The sequence below is a fragment of the Toxotes jaculatrix genome, chromosome 17 (genome assembly GCF_017976425.1).
Source record: "Toxotes jaculatrix isolate fToxJac2 chromosome 17, fToxJac2.pri, whole genome shotgun sequence".
Lineage (NCBI taxonomy): Eukaryota > Metazoa > Chordata > Actinopteri > Toxotidae > Toxotes > Toxotes jaculatrix.
In genome coordinates, this window is record NC_054410.1 from 14823956 (window position 1) to 14839279 (window position 15324).

At 42.9% G+C, this 15324-nt stretch overlaps 2 protein-coding genes across 2 annotated transcripts; one reads left to right on the top strand and one right to left on the bottom strand.

The window, feature by feature from the left end:
• The first annotated feature begins 129 nt into the window (after positions 1 to 129).
• siva1 (SIVA1, apoptosis-inducing factor) lies at positions 130 to 2958 on the top strand. Its single transcript, XM_041059949.1, has 4 exons — positions 130 to 302; positions 688 to 876; positions 1859 to 2012; positions 2739 to 2958. The coding sequence occupies exons 1-4, from the start codon at positions 182 to 184 to the stop codon at positions 2785 to 2787; spliced, it is 513 nt and encodes a 170-aa protein (XP_040915883.1). The 5' UTR covers positions 130 to 181; the 3' UTR covers positions 2788 to 2958.
• A 4662-nt stretch (positions 2959 to 7620) lies between these two features.
• Positions 7621 to 14724, bottom strand: zbtb42 (zinc finger and BTB domain containing 42). Its single transcript, XM_041061064.1, has 2 exons — positions 14596 to 14724; positions 7621 to 13202 (listed from the first exon to the last, which is right to left on the bottom strand). The coding sequence occupies exon 2, from the start codon at positions 13186 to 13188 to the stop codon at positions 11596 to 11598; it is 1593 nt and encodes a 530-aa protein (XP_040916998.1). The 5' UTR covers positions 13189 to 13202; positions 14596 to 14724; the 3' UTR covers positions 7621 to 11595.
• Positions 14725 to 15324: the final 600 nt, after the last annotated feature.

Below are 15324 nucleotides of genomic sequence, written 5' to 3' on the forward strand. Positions count from 1 at the left end.
CAGTTCAATGTGGAGCCAAATATCACGTGATAGAAGAGCAGTCGTCGGGTTGGCTCCAAGTTTTCACGTGACAATAAAGACTGTGTGTGATTGGCTCCCTGTTCCCTTCCTTGCTTTTTTCCCGCAAGAAACAAGTGTGGAGGTCTGTGGCGCTGCCGCAGGAGTTTTTGTAGCTAGCAAAATGCCGAAAAGAACTTGTCCTTTTCCCGAAACCTTCTCATCCCAATACAAAATACACATCGGACAACAGGAATTGAATAATTACGGCGTGTTTGGGAGCAAATACAGGCAAGAAATCTACGGTAAGTCCATGTTAGCGGGCTCATAGGTGCGTTGCAATGTTAGCTGCGTCAGTGCGTATAACTGCTTGTTGGAGTTGGCTGCGCAGCTGGTGTTAGATACAGACACATTTCCTATATACCTATATACATCCTTAAAATAGTTGCAGTAGTCAGTCTTTTGGTGCATTTGTTCACGTTCATAAAACGACTAGTCGTGTACACTTCATGTCCTCTCATTCCTTTGGCTTTTGATCTTAAAAAAAAGCTGAGTTTGTCGACTGTTGAACAGCACATTTATGGCCTATGTGTCATCACTGCTGGATGGCCTCTGAAGTAACACAATACAACTGAGGTAGTCATATGTAATTTCACTCATAAGTGGGTCTGATTTTTTTTTTCTTCTCAGAAAAGACAAAGAACTTGCTTTTTAATGGTGCTAAGGCTGTGATGGGCAAAATATGGACTGGGGAGGAGAAGTGCACAGATCCGCAGATAACAGGACAAGCTGAGACACCTGCATGCAGCCAGACACTGCTGAGAGGACAGACATTGATTGGACATGACGGGAGACTGACAAGAGCAAACGCCGCTCAAGGTGAGTCTGAGCTGATGGGGGGCAGGTGAAAGGATGGCTACAGTCCCGATACATTATGAGCAAAATATATTGACATGTCCAGAAATGGCCACACTGAATGACAGTAGGAAAAATGAGCTCTGATGGGTCACACAACAGGAACCTGATCATATTTATAATCCACCAGCTGCCAAGCATGCGACCTTTTAAACAACTGAAGGTCGAAGCCTGCCAACCATTCATGCCTGTATTTCCTAAAACTGTTTGTCTTCTGCAAGGTGTAGCAGTGTGCCCACACACACACACACACACACACACACACACACACACACACACAAACAACACAACATAACATAACATAACACACACCAGAACTCACTGGACAAGGTCCATGATCTGTAATAGGGCAGAGTGCCGTCACTTAAACAGGGAAACCTTTGTGGGATTGACACTAAAAGAGTAAACAAAGTACAATATGTGAAGACAGTGACACCTACTGATTAAAGCACAGTAGTGAACTGACTGATCTTGGAAGCTAGGCAACATGAGCTGCATCCAAAGGAAGTAGTGGTTGTCTTCCAACATGCAGACACAATCTATGAAAGTGGTTCCTTTGGAGCACCTGTGGCAGACTTCCCACAAAGACCTCACAAAGACCAAAAACAGCAGTGTGTTCAGCAGTCCTCATGGATGTGCGCACTTGTAAAAGCACTTTCTGAACCATGTAAAGTAGAGGTTGTACTTGCTCTCAAACAGCTGACAAAGTAGATGAATTAAACAAGGGTAAATTAGATTAAAGCTGAGATTAGAGTGAGATTAGAGTGCATGTTGTCCGGTACATCTTGGAAAACAGTGGACCGAGATGATCATAATTATACCCACAGTATAAAAGCAAAAGGTGAGTTCAGTTTGTGCGTTTCACCAGCAGATGTCAGAATTGTCACAGATTTGCTTTGCTAAATGCTCATCCAGCGTGCTGTATCGATGTGTGCTTTGTGTCTAGGTGCACCAGTGGCGGCTGCAGGCTGCTGTGTGTGTCAGAAGAGCCAGGGGTCCAGGACACCATGCTCCCAATGTGACCGTCCAGCGTGCACCTCTTGTACCAGACAATGCTCAAGTTGTTCCAGCCTCTGCTGCTCTGTCTGCACCATCATAGAGTAAGTTCTGCACATTCATTTGTATCATGGCTCATTAAAATTAATCATCCGTATCAGCAAATACAGGCAGGAAACTATTTAAACATTAAACCTTCAAAATATTTCTCTGTATTCCTCGCTGGAATCCAGCTGCAGTGTTACATGGCATCAGTGCCACAGGGCATTAAGTAAATTAGATACTTAAATAATCAGTAGCCCAGCCACTCAACCCTGAACTTCGCTGGTTCCTTATCAGCTCCGGCTGCAGTGCCATTAAGTTGCAAACAGAGTTATAAAAGAGAATTTCCTGGAGGTTAAGACAGCAAAAAGCAATGGAAGCAGGAAGCAGTGTATCTGCATGTTCATCTTTGAGTACAAAGAGGCAAACCGCACACATCTTTGAAGCCTGCAGCAGGTGAGTAATCGAAGCTTAGAAGACAGACTTTGGACTGAGGCTAACTCAGAAGAATTGTTCATGGGGAACCCAGTACAGCAGTTCCATTAGAGGATAGTTTTGTATATAGTCACTGATGTTAGACTCTAGAGGATTTTTTTTCTTTATCATTGCAAGTGTTTCATTGGTGCAGGATGTTTTGAAGCTGGGTTCCTTTTGCAGCTGTAGATCTGCAGGCTCCTTCTATCCACATGTGGAAGTGCACTGAAAGTGTGACATCATTTTAGACAGTAAAATGGTCCTAAAGTAGATATTTTCTGTGTAGTTAATATAATAGATGTTTTTTTCCACAGTTACAGTGGGCGATATGATGAAGTACTGTGCTGCAGTTGCTCGACATAAAGACCAAAGGAGGGATCAGGAGTTTATGCTTGAACATACTGTGTATGATATATTACTAAGACTGCATTTTATACCTGTGATTTTTTTTTTTTTAACGTGATCCAGATGTTTTCTTGTATATATGTATTGCATTTCCAATGTAACTGAAATAAACTTGAACAATTTTGTATAGTTAAATGTTGAGACATCTTCTTTTTGAGAGTATCTGTCATTAATCTGTCCACTTTATAGTTTCTGATTAATTAAAGGGGCACCGCAAGTTAATTATTAAATATTGCGTAACTTAAAAACAGAATGTCTGAACAAAAATCTGAATCTTCCGAGCTGTTTTCATGTGTTGTCGATGCGTCAGCAGATGGCAGCACACTTCAAGGACTCAGCTGAGGCTCTGAGTTCCTTTATGACTGCGCCACATTCAGGGTAACACATATACACTGCTCTCTCAGTGGATGAACAAATTTATCTCACTATGCTAAAGAGGATATTTTTCAACCTTTTAGCTGAAGTATGAAAGTTTTGTCTCAGCTAGGCAATGATAATGAAATTCCAATCCAGCTTGTCTGCGCTAACCTTGAGCTTCTGCTATCAAATTTATTTATTAAAACAAGATGATCTAGAGGTTGAAGAGAACCAGGGCTTTTGCTGTAGAAAATTTGGCTACAATTGTCCCTGCTGGACATGACCTTGAGGTGCAGTCATCACTTTCTCTTGGCTGCTGCTTGTCACTGATGACGACTGGTTTCAGGGTCAGGTATTATACACAGTGAGTAATTGTTCTTGGTAGCTAGAAGTTCTTAGCGCTGCTTTATAGAAATCAGTCGCATGACATGGTGCTATAGATATTAGCTTGGATGAGTGCACTTCCTGGAGCTTATTGCAAATGCGCCTATGACTGGTTGAGTCACATCCCCTGCTCAGCGGGCCAGTTGTAGCTCCAGTCTTTGGGGAGCTCTGCAGTTGGTGTCCGAGGGCACCGCTTGATTTCTGGCTGAGTGAACAGACAGCTGCTGGCAAGAAAGGCGACAAGTTGTCTGCACATTTCTTGATAAGGCTTCAAGGAACTCAGAGGTGGACATAAACCACTTGGAAGGAAGACGTTTACTTTTGAAGTTGCTTGCTATTTTTTTTTTCTTTTATTATTCATTCACTAATGAAATCCAGTATAGATGTCCACAGCCATAAAGCTTGTGGATGCATTTTGAGCTAATTAAGGACAAAAAAATGAGCTGTGAGTTTTAGAGCTGAAAAGATTAGTCGATCAGCAGAAAATTAATCAGCAGCAGATTTGTTGGATGAAGTCACATATCATGAAAAATGCCAAATATTTGCTATTTCCTGCTTCTCAAATGTAAGAATTTGAGTTTTCTCTATTTGAAATCTCTATAGCCTGAACATCTCAGGGCTTTAGACTGTTGGATCAGACAAAACAAGATATTTGAGATGTCACCCTGGGCTCTGATGGGTATTTTTTATTATTTTGTAAGGATAGTCAACATTTTAACTGTTGTGCTGTCCCAGTGGATTATTAGAACAAGAGAATCTAGGAAACAAAAGTTACATAAAATTAAATGATTTTAACGCTTTTGTCTTTATTTCCCTGGTCCTTAGTTTTTAATGAAAGTATGAAAAGTATGAAAGAGAAAGAAACTTGATCCTAGTCATCATTATTCTCTGCACCAAGATCAGACAGAGCATCTTCCAAGTGCTTTTTGACCTATGAGATGAGTTTGTTGTAATTATCTGACTAATATTGTGAGGACTTATTAATCAAAATGACCCACAATTATCTGAAGACTTGTTTCAACCATCCAAAAAAAAATCACTTCATTATCCAGTTGTTTGAGGCAGTGTTCTGTGATCCATCACTACATCAGACCTCCTTTCAGAACTCTGTGGGAAAGAAAAGGGGAGTGATATAATGCAAAAGTGTGCTGTCCACAGAGAACACAGTCTCATGCATCATACCCCCTTTCACCCACTATTCCTTCAGTTTGACTGATCAATACTTAAAGCAGCTGATACTGGTGACATGTCTCCACTGTCCTGACCCTCACCTAAGCATGAAAAATGACAAGTAAAAACCATTTTCAATTAGATTTTAGATACAGGACATCACACAAGTGATTCCTGTCCGTCCTCCAAAATGTTTACTTTATCGATTGCGGACTTATTAGAGGGAAGGATGCTGATGCTGAGCCTCCTCTCCCCCTCTGCTCTCTGTTAATAATGATGTGATGTGTTTATGTAGTTTCAAAACTGCCAAGAATGCAGCTGCCAAGGCTTTCAGTACATCCCCATCCATGTAAAAAAAAAAAAAAAGTCACGGTGTGCTCTCTCTTTCACCCTCCCCACCCCCCACGAATGGTCCTCATCTTTTCTCCCCTGGTACATGTGTGTCTGGGTGTCAGCGAGGAGTAAGGGGGCCACATAATCACCCACAGCGCTCCAGACAGGACCAACTGCAGTCGGCCAGCGGGAGCACGTGGCTTTGTCTTTCACCCATTCTTTTGGGGACCAGCTGTGGTCTGAGTGCGGCGAGCGTCAAGCCCAGTGATGCTGCTGCTATAAATATGCGTCAACGAGTGTGAGTAAGTGACAGCTGTACAGTGGACCAAGGACACACTGTCTTGGCACTGTCAGGGCGAGCCACTCCAAAAAAGGCAAACCCAGTATGAGAGCACTAGTTGATATGTATTTATGCACTTGTAGCAGTTGATACATGTTATACAGAGTTCAGATTCGGGTTGCAGGCTGTGATTAAGAGCTGAAATGCTGCTTCAAATGTGTGTTTTTTAAAAGTTGGAAATAATGGTCCACCTGTTGAGTTTTTTTTTTTTTTTTTTTACACCAGACTATTATATTATTCAGGAATTCAATTATTATTGTTTATTCTTGGGAGCAGCGTGATGTTCTGAAAGTCAAAAGAATGGCTCCTCCGAAATTAAGTGGATGATAACCATATGCATGTGTGTTTATATGGAGAGCGAGAGAGAAAGAAAACTACCCATGCATGTGTGTGTGTGTGTGTGTATGCGTGTGTGTGCGTTGTCTGTACACAAGCGCATGTGTGACTGTGTTTGTGTGCCCTTTTCAAGTGTGACCACCTGTCTTTTGTTAAGAAATAAATAAATAAACACAGGCCACACCAGCTGTCCCTGGCAGTCCGTCCCTTCAGAGGTCAAGGGCTCCCACCGCTGGCCTTGTTGAGGCGGTGGACACTTACAACTTTCCTCTCAACTTCTCTCAAGTACCTCTAAACACACACACACACACACACACACAATCACTCACAGCCAAATGAGCCAGGCTTTGAGCCTTGGAGAGGAATGTTTTATTACACCATCCAGTTACACTGCACATATCCCGGCTCGTCACCCTGCAGCTAAGCCCTATCACATGGCCCCTACTTTCCATGTGAAGGTTTTGGTCCATAGGAAACACACACACACACAGACACACACACACCAAACAGTCTAAGCCCTGGATCCTGTTAGGCAGATGTGAGATGTTGGTGCCAGTGAGTGCTCTGAGGCCTGCTGCAGTGGATGTTTACAGTGTGAGGTGGCCACAGCATTGCAGAGGGCCCTTATTTACTGTGAGCTGGCTGAGGCTGTTCAGGGTGTTTATGACCGATCTTGGGAGGACATTGTTTTCTTTATGTTGGAGCTGCCTGGCTAGCGCCGCTGTGTCGTCTGTTTGTGCATAAAGTACGTGCTGGGGAGCTGGGCCAGACAATAGCCTGGCTGAACTACTACCCACGCACACAATAGAGTGGTGGGATGAGGCCGAGGTTTGGGGGCCGTGGTTTTGGGGGCTTTGGGGGAGTGGAGGTGGGACAGATGGGGGTAGGGGCAGTTGGATGCGGCCCATGTCTATATGGCATTCCCAGAATGGGTGAGCTGGGATTTTGGAGGGGGGGAGGGTGGTGGGAACCCGAGCACATCCCCATTGGGATCACGTCGCAGAGCAGCTGGATTTCTTTCATGGTGCAACCGGGAAGTAATTAAAAGTTCTCGCCATTGAAATTGTCCAGTGAATTGGCATGAAGTTCCTCACTGAGACTTGGTATGTGTCTGTTGACGCACAAACACATGCATGTGTGTAATTTAGTTTGTTGAAGCTGATATAATGAAGTTGACTTTAAGCAATGATTACACGACAAAGTCAACTGCCTTTGTTGTTCCAGGTTTATCTCCTTTGCAGAGTATTGGCAACAGGTCAGGAACAATGGGAGCCCATCTTGAAATTGCTCCGTCCTTGAGCTCAGTTTATGGTTTCAGAGGGATAGGGCCTGTAAGACCAGCAGTATTATCACATTCTGTTGTCTCTGTACACATTGCAGTGCTGCCCACACACCCTGTCTGCCTGATTGTCTCTGCTGTGTGTCACACAAGGGCTCTTCTCTAATATTCTTAGGTTGTTAAGTGTGTGAGAATCTGCTTCTCTTATATCGAGGATTGTATGTGTCTGATAATAACTGAAAATAAACGTCTGAGGTGTGAAGCAGCAGGGGGAAAAAAGGGGTTGTAAATGAATGGAATCCACACAAATCAAAGAAAGTTGTTCCATTTAATTCTATGCATAATCTTAATAAAGACCTAAATCAAGATTGTCACATTTCCACAGCACACACACACAGGCACACTCCAAAAGCGCAAACAAAGAAAATGCACATACAGTTATAGATCAAAGTAAATTGCCTCAATATCTAAGCAATGTCAATTCTGCATAAAGATTGTCCTCTAATCTCTACACCACTAACACTGAAGCAATTGATTACTATAAAATATACCTTTCTTATTAAAAAATTATATTAAATTCTAATGGCACTTCTACAAATTCTATTAAAAAGATTTTCGTTTGACATTTAGAAGCTTTTTTCTTTTTTCTTTTTTTTTTTTAACCAAATTAAAACGGAGACAGTCAAATGCTGCACAAGAAGCAAATGCAACAATAATAAATATTTCTCATGATTATACACAATTTCACAGTTGTAACCTGCAGAGGACAAAATTCCAGTATCAGTAAAGTCATTTTTAGACTTAAAAGATCATACAGCATGAGTTAGGCAAACATAGCCCTCGGTCAAGAGTAGCTCTGTCAACAATCAAAATCTCAGTGTTTCACATTCAACAGTGACATTAACTGAGGAACAGACTGTTAGTTCCCAGTAGCACTGGCGACTAAAAGCCAAAACACAAAAAAAATGCTTGTCTTCAGTTTAATACATCCAAAAACAGATTTAGTCATAAACAAAAATGGTCGAATAAATCTCCAAACGCCAATGTAATCCTGCTCAGCAAAAAAAAAAAACAACAAAAAAAAAAAACTAGTACTTCACTAGAAGTACTAGTACTTCAAACTGTCAGTTTGTCTGGTTTGACATTTTTGATATGATAGAAAAACAGGAACAACAGCTGTGAATCGTTTTAGCGACAGTGGGCCACTGTCGCTATGATGTGAACTTTACCACCGCAGTCAAGGGCAAAAATGTACAATATAGAAAAAAGGCCTTCTCCAGATGCAACACCTATTCGTGTGTCTACAAGGCACAATCGGTGATGATCCTGGAGGTATAAATAAAGACTGCAAACAATAAAAAGAAAGAAAAATTCTTTACATATCATTAGTTTGTCTGTTTGTCTACCTCTGTACACATGTACATTAGAGAATCAAGCGATTTTAACTTGCACCACATAAGAAATGTTTCTTTAAAAAAACAAAACAAAAAAAAAACAAAACAAAAAAAACACCTGAAACAGTGACAAAATCTACATTCCTGTGGGTTCGGATTGAAATATACATTATTAACACTACGAAACACCTATGTATCTGAAATATATCTTATTGTTCTGAGGACTAACCAAAGTGATTAACCTGTCATGTGAACAACAGGAGAGTTTGTGCAAGTTAACAGGGAGCCAAACCACATCTCTTGTACGATTACAAGCAAGACCCATTCATTCAAGCTCCATTGCTGACTGCAAGTTTGGGGATTAGAATGAAAAAGGGGAAATGGTTTGATTCCCTTTTGACTCCACTTAAAATGCTGACAAATCATTGCAAATGCTGAGAAATCACATGTGAATTCATTTTTGTGTCCTGAAAGAAGTCTTGCTGATTAACATTAAGGACAAAAGAAAAACACCTTTGGGTGTCTGTGCTGAAATGGACAGGTAGTGAAGCACCTCCATCTGACCTCTGTGGCCACAGTTGCCAGATATTTCATGTCAATCTCATCACTTTTTTTTTCCTAAAATCTAGCACTTGGGGAAAAAAAACAATACTCTGTTAATTCTGATATTCTCTTGATAGATGTGCAATCAAATCACCGTGGTACTCCTCCATGTAGAGGAACAATGAAGCGTTTATCTACTGCATGCTGGGATAGGGGGGCTGTTCTTTGATGCCTCCAAACAATACACCTGTTTACAGTCTCCTTGGTCTCCCTTTGCTAAAAACATTTCTCACATTCCAAGGGCTCCATTCAATACAGAAAAGTGCAAAGAGAGACTTGCGCTGGCTTTTCTCCCCACAGCCAGGAGAGAGAGAGATACACAATGATCCCTTGAGAACTACCTGGGACTTGGTGGGGGGAACAATGCCTGTATTGTCTCATTTCTATAGGTAGCCAATGCCGTATCAGTGTGGCTGTGCTTGTGAACAACTGTTTCCTGTGGCAGAACAGCAGTTGGAGCGGTATTAGCTCCTCTGATTTGTAGTGAGGCGGAGTCCAATCAAGCCTTGAATATGGAAAAAGAACCAAACTCCCTGGGGAAGACGTGACACTTTAAGAGACTGCAGCCTTAATAAGACACCTGACTCTCTCGACCTTACGTGTGTTGTAACACGGAGAAACAAACAGTTTGATAAATAGAATATATATTTACATTAAATATACAAATAGTAAGAAATAGCAGCCTAGACAATAGTGTTGAAACTATATGCATGCTAAAAACAAGTGCTTCTCTATGTTCCATGTGACAAATCTTGAATATTCCATAGAGGTTTCTACACAGTATATTAAAATACAATTACAGTAACTTGATTTGCACAGAGAAAAATGAACAGACAGCCCCAATACCAGTTAATGAGTACCAAAAAAAAAAAATCGCTAGGCAAGACGCAACGTCTTTCAAGCTTATAGAAATAAGAACTACACCTACAGTAAACCCTGAACCAAGTCAAACTAATAAATAAATTCTGATCAAGTCTTCTCAGGACAGATTAGACAAATATCACGAACTTTTAGTGCTACACCCCCTGTTAAGAATTCATATAACATCTATGTGAACAGACAGAAGTAAATCCTGCCCAGAGATTCTTTCAAGGACAGCATCACTAAAGGCTCCGGCTTCATCAGTAGTAACTTACACACGTACAGTAAGAAGATATAATAATGTGACAAGGTTAATTCAAAGAAAGAAAAGTCAGCAGATTCAGCTGAGTGGTGCTAACAACAGTCACAGACAAAGCACTGAACGTCCACCTGTCTTCCTCCTTCCCCTCCCTGCCTGCTGAGGGTTCGCCTTAAACACCACGTCAGTGTGCCTTTTAAGCCATACCAGGAAATAACAAGGTAATTCACTGGCAACTATTTGCTTTTAACCCAAATGAGTCAACAAACGTTTAATTGACAAGAGCTTGATTTACATACTTTTATTACATTCTTGTGAATGATTTAACTAAAGGACACTCGTGGGTCAGCTGGCATTCCAGAGTAGACAATTACCTTTGTTACTACCTGGTATATGGAGTGTAATCCAGATTTTTAAAAAAGAAAAAAAAAAGATCACTGAATTTGACAAGTAGGCATGGTAACACACCTCATTCTTGTTTTAGTAACTAGGTGAAGTGTTTGAGAACTTCAGTAGGCACCAGTGTTACAGGCATTAGCTTTTTCGCTACTTTCCATCCCTCCTCTGATTATACAACTTCTTTTTAAGTTGCGGTTAGAAGGCCGTCTCATCGATATGTGCTCACTCGCATTAGCAACTAAAGAGCTGGTAACTCTCCTGCAAGCTGAAAAAAAAAAATGTTGATATAATGACCTGCTTGCTTCTTCTTATAAACAACATAAAACTGTAACCGACTTCATTTCAACCAAACAAAAATTCTACTTCCATGAAAAAAAAAAAAGATACTTCCAGTAGTCAGACTTCATTAGTTTTGCTGCCTTGTGATAGTTTACTTGTTAAGGACTAAACAAATCCCAAATAATAAATAATAATAATAATAATGTAGGAGTTAAAAAAAAATTATATATTGCTACTCACGGACGGTTCTGATCTCCCATGTGCACAAAGTCTCACCTACTCTGACGATTGTATTAACATATGTAAGCATTAGCCATCACGCATTTACCCAGAGGGTATGAACATAGGATGCTTTTTTTCTTTTCCTTTCAGCAAATATACTCCTCAAATAAACTCAACAGATTGACACAAACAGGACAGAAACATACAAGTGCATCATCTGATTTGTTCACCTTCGCCCCCACACAGTTCCAGCTTGAATTTCACAGCACCCATGTTATTCTTAACAGCCTGTGCACCTTCGACTGTCTGCCTCTGACCGTCACCTACGCCTCTGACACAGTCCAGCACAGAAAACAGCTCCAGTTTTAAAGTTGCTACATGTCTTTTTTTTTTTCAAACTTGAAAAATGCCACATGGGGTAAAAATCCAAAAGATATGTCTCCGACAAACTGCCAGCGTGTGTGTACTAATGGGAAAATTGTACAATAATCGTATTCAGTGTATGAAAAGACACTATGTCTTATGTCATGGCACTGGAGAGAGGTGTGTTTTATCCAATGGCGAGAGTCTTGACAAGGCCACAGTGAAACTTCCTGATGTGGCGGTAGAGGTCCCCAGACTGGGTGAAGCGCCGTTCGCACCACTTACAAGCGTGAGGCTTCTCACGTGTGTGAACTACAGCGTGCCGACTCAAGTTATGGGAGTACTGGAAGCTCTTGCCACACTGACCACAGGTGTATGGCTTCTCGCCAGAGTGTGTGCGCTCGTGGCGCTTAAGGGTATACATGCAGGAGAAGGTCTTGTTGCACTGCAAGCAGGTGGGGACCGAGCCGTCGGGGGACAACTTGGAGCGAGCGCCGTCCTTCTCACGGAAGTGAGAGCTGAGGTGCAGTTGCAACACATGGGGGCTGGGGAAGACTTTACTGCAGAGGGGGCACACACACACCTGTTGCCCCGGGGGCAGGAGCACCCCGCTGGAGGTGGAGATGTCTGAAGAGGCCAAGTCGTCCTCCTCCTCCTCGCTGTCCCCCAGCAGCCTACCCCTCCTCTCCTCTAACTCCCTGCCTGGGGCGCCCTCCCTCCCTCTGCAGGCCTCCCCCTCCTCGTCCATCAGGTCCTCCTCCTGGGAGAGCAGGGCGGCTGTGGAGCCGTTGTTGCCTGGGAAGAGGGCAGCGAACCCTGTCACCACTGAGCTCCTGGCACTATTCCCAAAGCGCTGGCTCTCAGGGCTCGTCGGCTCACTGTCCTCCTGCTCTGACAGCAAGTCGTGTTCGTCTTTAACAAGTGGCTCAATGCCCTGCTGCTGGCTGTCGAGGGCCAGCTGTCCCGAGACGTAGGAGGGGTGTAAGGGATCTCTGCTAGACAGAGGCTTGAAAGACAAATCCAGTGCACAGTCCATGTCATCTGAAGCCCGGGACCTCTGGGACAGCGATACGGTGGAACTACTGACATCAGCTTTTGTTTTTCCAGCTGTTTGGACGCAGGGCTCGGCCTCTGCTGACACATAATTGACACTTACAAGGTCCGGGGACCTGCCAGAGTGACCGTTTGCCTTCTGCCTGCTCCGTGTAGACCTATCACAATCTGTGACAGCCAGCCTGACTTCGCTGTTGTCCATGTCAAACTCTTCTGCCGGGGGGGCCCTGTGAAGCCCCTGAGACTGTGTCTGGGGCTGTCGCCGGATGAGCTGCTTACTGTGCAGCTCGCCATCTGAGGAATTTTCCCTGTCCAGACAGCTGAGTCCCAAACCCTCACCCATCTTCTCATCCAGGGAGGAAAGTTCCTTATCCTTAAGCTTGCCTTTGCACACTTTCACTATATCATACATGTGGAGGTAACTGGCTGCTGCCAGGACATCCTCCACCGGCAGAGTGCTGAATTCCAACTTCCCCTCATACATAAATTCAAGGAGCAGACTGAAAGCAGGGGCTGTCACAATGTCACTGTTGAGATGCACAACGTCCCTTTTGTCTAGCTGGTCCCTGTAGAAGAGATGGAAGTACATGCTGCAGGAGGCCAGCACGGCTCTGTGCGCTTTGAATCGAGCCTCCCCGACAAGAACAGTGCAGTCACAGAGGAAACCTTGGTGACGCTGCTGACTCAGACACTGCAGCAACTGGCGGCTATGGTCTGGGAACTCCATTCTTCCTTCATAACCTGATGAAAAACAGGAAAAACAGGATACTGGATGAACGAAATGAAGCCGGTTGGAGGGCACAGCCGAGCTGCCGCTCGCATATCAGGAGGCAAACACGAAGTAGCCAAACACAGGGGGAAATGTGACAATGAACTTCAGCCAAATAAACGCATATTATTTTAAAGTGTCAGCAAACACCCAAAGACACAGAAAACCTCAACTCCCCCACCTCGTGTTTTTAAACACAAGTTCACAAAATCATTCGCAATTAAACTTAATTCAGAGAGGTTCAAACTGCGCCTGATGGTCTACATGAACAACTTTATCCAACTTGAGAACATAAATCCTACATTCTTCCCAGTGATGCAGGATACGCTACGCTGCGCTCACCCACCCATGTATCACGGTGTAAACGGATCCACTCTCCAAACGATCCCGAAGTATTCGAGTTTGTAGAAGTCAGCTTACTTCTTGCGCTTCCCAAAAAAAAAAAAAAAAAAAAAGAAAGAAAGATTTTTTTTTTTTAGCGGAATAGTGACGCACCGGTACGTTTCCAAACGCACACAAAACAACGGTGTTTACAGGACAAGCAAGTGGGGACTGGGAATGATACCGCTAGTCCATCGGGGAGGGAGGTTAGCGTGAAAAAAAAAACAAAAAAAAAAAAACATAAGACCAATGCAGAGTGAGTAAACTGCTGCTCTGTTTGCTAATTACACTGCAAGCTGTGGAGTCAGCTGCTCTGACATCACCGCAATGGAAACGCTACCTCCAGCTGTGCTCCCCTTTATGCCATATGTTAACTCAGGGCTACGCAGTCCAAAAAAGACACACAACTCCCAAAACTGAGTGTATCTGTGACTGATACGCGATCACACCGCATTTATAACTTTTTTTTTTTTTTTTTTTTGAGTCAATCGGGTTATTTATCAGCATAGAAAACTGCACTCGAGAGCCGCGAATGAGAATAAAACGCTTTGTGGCTCCCTTTTTTTTACGTACTCATCAAACACACGCACACAGCTGTGAGGTATTTCTTTGAAAAGGGGTTAATTCAAGACAGGGAAGGCAGATGGTAAGAATGGTAAGAAGAAGGAAAGAAAAAAAAAACTCGAGCGAACTGGATATTAAAGTTTGATGCTACCGAGAACGCCGTGCACGTGTGTAAATTTTGCGCGCAGAAGTTGGATTATTTGAAAAGGAAAAAGAAAAGTGTGAGTAGGAGACAGGAGGGCCAAGGGCGCAGTAAACCGAGCTCCATGTCCGTGTTGGGAAACGCATTGCTGGGATCCTTTTAAACAGCAGAGGAACTCACAGCAAAGCCAACTGCGCTGAACGAAGCGGCGAGGTGGGACACTCTTTAACTTTCGCTTTGCCCGTTTCAAAGCATAAAAACACAAGGCCTGTACTCACATTTATTTCCGCCCAGTTCGTCGTCTTTATTCTCTCTAAAAGCCCCGATTTCCTTTCATGATGTGCGGCCAGATGTTCGCTTCTCCTTGTCGTTTCTTGAGCTTCAGTCCGACCCTGGCAAGGCAGGCTGCACTCAGCGCTGCTGTGTGTCAAGCAGGTTGATAATGGCACAAGTCTCGCGATATCGCGCGGCCACAATAACTTCGGTACTACTCCGTGAATTCGCACAGCGGCAGCAAGTAGCAGAGTACACTGGGAACATCAATTGGCTGTCTTATCAAAACACCTGTCCCATGGACGAGGGGGCGGGAGCGGGGGGACTTTTCAGTGTGATAAATCCTGAAGTGAAGGAAGTAAATGTGATGAAACTGTAGATCCTTTGTTTTAAATCCTTTTTTAAAAGATAGATAATAACTAAAATTACATGTTGTATGTCTGAACTGATTGAGGAAACGCACCCCAGCTCTTTGCTTTTCTCTCACATGTACTCAGACCTGTTTGGAGACAAAGAGATTTATAAAGTTCAAATCCAGATTTAAAAATTTGATTAATTTAACAAGCCTCCCAAAAATGTTGCCTGTGGTTTTGCATTGATGAAAGTAGCACTTTCTTTTTGTCACAAAGAGTTGATATTTGTAGAAGTATCCAAACTGATAAAAGAATTACAAATCATGCTTTGTAATTTAAAGGACCAGTAGTCTTTAGGGAACTTTTAAGGGCTGTTCTCTC